Raw genomic sequence first — 1,804 nt, forward strand, 5'->3', positions numbered from 1 at the left:
GGTTTTGGAGCAGTGGCTTCTCCCTTGCTGAGCGGCCTTTCAGGTTATGTCGATATAGGACTCGTTCTACTGTGGATATAGATACTTTTCTACCTGTTTCCTCCAGCCTCTTCACAAGGTCCTTTGCTGTTGTTCTGGGATTGATTTGCACTTTTCGCACCAAAGTATGTTCATCTCTAGGAGACAGAACGCGTCTCCTTCCTGAGTGGTATGACAACTACGTGGTCCCATGGTGTTTATACTTGCGTACTATTGTTTGTACAGATGAACTTGGTACCTTCAGGTGTTTGGAAATGGCTCCAAAATTTTTTACCAGACTTGTGCAGGTCTACAATTTTCTTGGCTGATATCTTTTGATTTTCCCATGATGTCAAGCAAAGAGGCACTGAGTTTGAAGGTAGGCCTTGAAATACATCTACAGATACACCTCCAATTGACTCAAATGATGTCAATTAGCCTATCAAAAGCTTCTAAAGCCATGACATCACTTTCTGGAATTTTCCAAGCTGTATAAAGGCACAGTCAACTTAGTGTATGTACATTTCTGACCCACTGGAATTGTGACACAGTGAATTTATAAGTGAAATAATCTGTCTGTAAACAATTGTTGGAAAAATGACTTGTGTCATGCACAAAGTAGATGTCGTAACCGACTTGCCAAAACTATAGTTTGTTAACAAGAAATTTGTGGAGTGGTTGAAAAACGAGGTTTAATGACTCCAACCTAAGTGTATGTAAACTTGCAACTTCAACTGTGTGTGTGTATGTGTGTCTGTATGTGTGTGTGTGTGTGCATGTTTGTGTGTGTGTATGTGTGTGCTTGTGTGCGTGCGTGTGTGTGTGTGTGTGTGTGCGTGCGTGTTTGTGTGTGTGTGTGTGTGTATGTGTGTGTATGTGTGTCTGTATGTGTAGGTGTGTATGTGTGTGTGTGTGTGTGTATGTGTGTGCGTGCGTGCGTGTGTGTGCATGCGTGTTTGTGTGTGTGCGTGCGTGTTTGTGTGTGTATGTGTGTCCGTGTTTGTGTGTATGTGTGTGTGTGTATGTGTGTGTATGTGTGTCTGTATGTGTAGGTGTGTATGTGTGTGTGTGTGTGTGTGTGTATGTGTGTGTGTGTGTATGTGTGTCCGTGTGTGCGTGTTTGTGTGTGTATGTGTGTGCGTGTGTGTGTGTGTGTGCGTGTGTGTATGTGTGTCCGTGTGTGTGTATGTGTGTGTGTGCGTGCGTGCTTGTTTGTGTGTGTGCGTGTTTGTGTGTGTGTGTATGTGTGTGCGTGTTTGTGTGTATGTGTGTGTGTGTGTGTGTGTGTGTGTGTGTGTGTGTGTGTGTGTGTGTGTGTGTGTGGTGTGTGTGTGTGTGTGTGTGTGTGTGTGTGTGTGTGTTTTCATCTTTCTACTCACGTGGAGTCGATGAAGGATCCATCCATTAGTGAAGCGTTGTAGTGGTATTTAACAAAGTCTCCTTTCTTAGCCAGCGTCTCACACACCTCTGGTTTATAGTTGGTGGTGATCACCACTGTGTCTGATGGGTTGTGGAGTCTATGATATGGATATCAAACACCAAGACAGCAGAACCTGGGATCTTAGTACCTGGAGGGAGAGAGGGGAGGGGAGGGGAGGGGAGTAAGGGCAGGGGGAGTAGAGGAGACAAGAGAGATGAGAGACAAGGGGAAAGGTGAGGGGAGAGAGGAGAGAAAGGTGAGGGGAGAGAGGAGAGGAGATGAGAGGGAGGGAGGGAGGGAGGGAGGGAGGGAGGGAGGGAGGGAGGAGGGAGGGAGGGAGGGAGGAGGGAGGGAGGGAGGGAGGGA

At 46.5% G+C, this 1,804-nt stretch overlaps 1 protein-coding gene across 1 annotated transcript in view; it reads right to left on the reverse strand.

Moving 5' to 3' along the window:
• Positions 1–1,804, reverse strand: part of LOC109879617 (peptidyl-prolyl cis-trans isomerase FKBP9) — a 15,842-nt gene that overhangs the window by 4,498 nt on the left and 9,540 nt on the right. The window contains 2 exon segments of the mRNA XM_031789271.1: positions 1,398–1,533; positions 1,536–1,586. Coding sequence (XP_031645131.1) covers positions 1,398–1,533; positions 1,536–1,586 — 187 coding nt within the window.

The sequence above is a fragment of the Oncorhynchus kisutch genome, linkage group LG14, assembly GCF_002021735.2.
Source record: "Oncorhynchus kisutch isolate 150728-3 linkage group LG14, Okis_V2, whole genome shotgun sequence".
Lineage (NCBI taxonomy): Eukaryota > Metazoa > Chordata > Actinopteri > Salmoniformes > Salmonidae > Oncorhynchus > Oncorhynchus kisutch.